This window comes from Mus caroli, unplaced genomic scaffold (assembly GCF_900094665.2).
Source record: "Mus caroli unplaced genomic scaffold, CAROLI_EIJ_v1.1 scaffold_19745_U1_1, whole genome shotgun sequence".
In the NCBI taxonomy this organism is placed as follows: Eukaryota; Metazoa; Chordata; class Mammalia; order Rodentia; family Muridae; genus Mus; species Mus caroli.
The window spans coordinates 4,424-8,017 of NW_018388715.1; the positions used below are offsets into that span (position 1 = coordinate 4,424).

At 46.0% G+C, this 3,594-nt stretch overlaps 1 protein-coding gene across 1 annotated transcript; it reads left to right on the plus strand.

Moving 5' to 3' along the window:
* Window positions 1-1,364: 1,364 nt before the first annotated feature.
* On the plus strand, window positions 1,365-2,872 carry LOC110287751 (putative sperm motility kinase W). Its single transcript, XM_021154293.1, has one exon. It carries the CDS (start codon window positions 1,442-1,444, stop codon window positions 2,870-2,872), a length of 1,431 nt encoding a protein of 476 aa, XP_021009952.1. The 5' UTR covers window positions 1,365-1,441.
* Window positions 2,873-3,594: the final 722 nt, after the last annotated feature.

Below are 3,594 nucleotides of genomic sequence, written 5' to 3' on the forward strand. Positions count from 1 at the left end.
GTGCTGCCTAGATCGCAGACAGAATGCTGTCCAAGCTGTGGATAAACAATACACAAGGAAGTTGATGGCCAAGCTCTGCCTCAAGAAGGTAAGGAGTCTTTCATAATTCCTGCTTTACAGAAAAGTCTGTCAGATATTCTGAGCCAGAAGGCTGAAGGTGGATGATCCAAAGACTCATAGACATTTCAGGTGAATGTCTGAGGAACCAGCTGCCTTTGTCATGTCTACAGATTTGGAAGTTGCTTGTGTTGTATTTTCAGGATACTCAGGCCTTCTAACTCCTCATGTCTCTGAAAAGACTGAAGATTGGGTAGTCATAGTCTCACATTTCAGCTTAACCTGTGTGAGAAAATGTCATAAGGTCTAAGAGATATTCTTAGCTTTATAAATGGATAGTTTGATAGAAAATGATTTCTGTATAGAAACTCAAACTCCATCACCAAGATAGTTCTGATTGTATAGTACTTTTCCCCAATGTGGCCAAGTGCAGATAGAATGGACACTGTGAATGTAATTCTTATCTGCTGGTTTTCATAGTTGTTCCTCTGGATTGTAGTTTACTAATGTTAGAGATGGGTGTTNANTTGGACTGTGGAGGGGAATATATAAAGAGAATCTCTTTGGTCCTGTGTACAGGCATCACTTGTCATTAAAATCTGATNGACAATTAAGCAAGGCAGGAAATACAAAGTGGGACATCAGGCAGAGAGAAATGGGACTCTGAGAAACAGTGAAGACCTACAGAATGACCTTGAACTGTGAGGAAGGCAGAAACATGAATTTCAGGAGAGATAACCATCCATGCGGCAGACACAGACTAGAATCAAGAGGTTGTATCACTTACAAGCCAGCTGGGGAACTGGTCAAAGCTTATGGCCTAGGTATTTCTTTGTGAAGAATTAAACCTCAGAGTCTATTCTGTTATCAAAGTGGCTGGGTAGAAAAGCTCCCAGTTACACTTTGTGGTGACATAGCCTCTCTCTCAGAACACTTGTCCAAAATGTACATCATCCTTGAAAGCCCCGATGGTTGGTTTGACATACTCAGCATCCAGCTACGGAGGCCACCACTGCACTCTGCTGCCTGTAATTGCTAAAGAAGTAAATATCTGTCTCTGATCTGCTGAAGAAGTTGAGAGAGGCTAATCTCATTTTCATGAGAATGGAAAAGTCCCTCTGGCCCAGAGTGAGGACAGCCACTAAGGGTTATGACCTTCTCTGCTTGGTGCAGTTTTTNCTCTGACCTCACAGAGAACCTCTGTGATGGAAGAATGAGTANCCTCTGTATAAGACTGTGGACCGGCCTGTTGTATTTGTCCATACAGAGCAGGGAGCTACTTTTGGTGACCTGTGGGACTACTTTGGAGCTGTCTAGCTTGTGGATTGCAGATTGTTGAACATCACAACTTGTGTGCACCAGAGCACAGGGAAAAGTCAGCCTCATGGCCAGCAACTCCAAAAAGAAGAGCTTGGAAAGTCAGTATAGGGTTCTTTTCTATCTTGGCGAGGGTACATTTGGCACTGTGAAATTGGCCTTGCACCTGAAAACTGAGGCCCTGGTTGCTGTAAAAATGGTAGAGATCAGCAAGAAGACCCTCAAGGTTATCCTGGTAGAACGAGAAATACTGGCGACACTCAACCATCCTAACATCATTCGCCTCTTCCAGGTTATAGTAACATCAGGCCGCGTCAACTTCATACTGGAGTACGCATCGGGAGGGAGCTTATTTGATTTAATAAAGGAGCATGGCCCACTGAAGGAGGAAGAGGCAAAACATATATTTGCACAATTAGTGGGAGCACTTAAATATTGCCATAACCTTAGTATTGTCCATCGAGACATTAAACCACAGAATGTGCTCCTCGATGAAGAAAGAAATGTAAAGCTGACAGACTTTGGCCTGGCCATAAAGTGCAGCCCTGGCAGATTACTGAGCCGGAAGTGTGGGACCAAGAGGTTTTGGGCGCCAGAGATACTGCTAGGACAGCCATATGATAGCAGGAAGACAGATATATGGAGTCTTGGTGTGCTACTATTCTTCATCACCACTGGGGACTACCCCTTTGCAGGAAGTACCTTGGTAGAGTTTGAGCAAAGGATTACCACCGGGAGCTATCGTATTCCACCTTACATCTCTGTTAAACTGGAAAATCTCATACACCAGATCCTCACAGTTCCCCCTGAGAAGAGGCCCTCCATTGAAGATATTGAGCAACATCCTTGGGTCACGAAATGTGATGTAACTATTCCNNCTGATAGCTTCCCAGATTACACCATCATAGACATGCTCTGTGGCATGGGGTTTGATGCCAATAAGATCTTAGAATCCCTGCAGAAGAAAAAGTTTGATGAGAACATGGGGACATATTTGCTTTTAAAAGACCAGGTATGCAAAGGGATTGAGTATACACCTACCACTTCACCCAAGCCTGTGGATCTGTACCCTGCGCCACCCCCATCACCAGCACATACCTCTACCTCGGGACTTCCCCGAAAAAGAAGGGCCAGTGAACCCAACTTTGGCCTCCTCTACATATGGCCCTCAGGACAGCAGGGGCCTGCCACCCTGAAACTTTCAGGACACAAGTTGGCCAGAAGTGTCTCCATGCCTCCCATTGCTCTTCATTTTCCCGAGAAGAAGAGCACCACTCCTAGCTGTGCCCTCCATACCGGAGCTGTGGCTGCCCCATCGGTCTGCAACATCATATTGGAAGACGAAACATGCCTGCCACCTGAGAAAGACATTGCCATGGAAACATCATCTCCCCCTCTGAAGATTGGGTTCTTCAGAAGAGTGCGCAATCGACTCAGAAATTGCCTCTCAAGGCTTTGTTGCAACCCCCCGGGCTCCAGAGACAAACACCCAGTGTAGATGCTCCAAGAAAGTGGCTCCCCTGAAAGAGGTCGGTTGCAGAACCCGGTGAAAGGGTAGGCAAGTATGGGAGGGTACATCTCAGCTCTGAATTTTAGAGTCTCTGTCTTTATTCATGTCTTCTCATTGGAAAAAATCAAAAAGAGGCCTATATCTGGGGTCTCTTGCAATGGTCAGGTGTATATCTACTCCAGCAGGATTAACTTGACTTACCATCTGAGGAAGAAATCTAGTTAGATAATGCCTCTGTCATATCTGATGCAACTGAACTAGCAGCAAACAGCAAGCAAGTGTGGGTACAGCCATGGTGAAAGGGGTCATCCATGCTGAACATATGCAGATAAGAGACTCTGCTTGGGGACCTAGTGCCTGAAAGTGACCTCGGTCAAATATAATTGGCCACCTCTATGTCTCCCTACAATTCAATTGGGCAGGCAGAGTGTGCTGAGCCCTGTTAAGTCTGACATTGCTGCTTGGATACCTCCATGGGGAAGCAGATCTGGATGCCCAGTTCCTGTGTATCCTGAAGGCCCTTGCACGGGAGATGGTTGCAGTGTCTCCTGAATCTCTCAACTATGATATTGAGAGTCTTGGCAGACAGCATCATGCTGGGCTTATGGATAGGGTCCATAACTTCTCCCATCTCTGCACTTGCTCCAGTGTCCTTCCCTCCTGTGCCCTTTGGTTCTTACCCTAGTTGTCATCCCCCAAGGGAGCTCTCA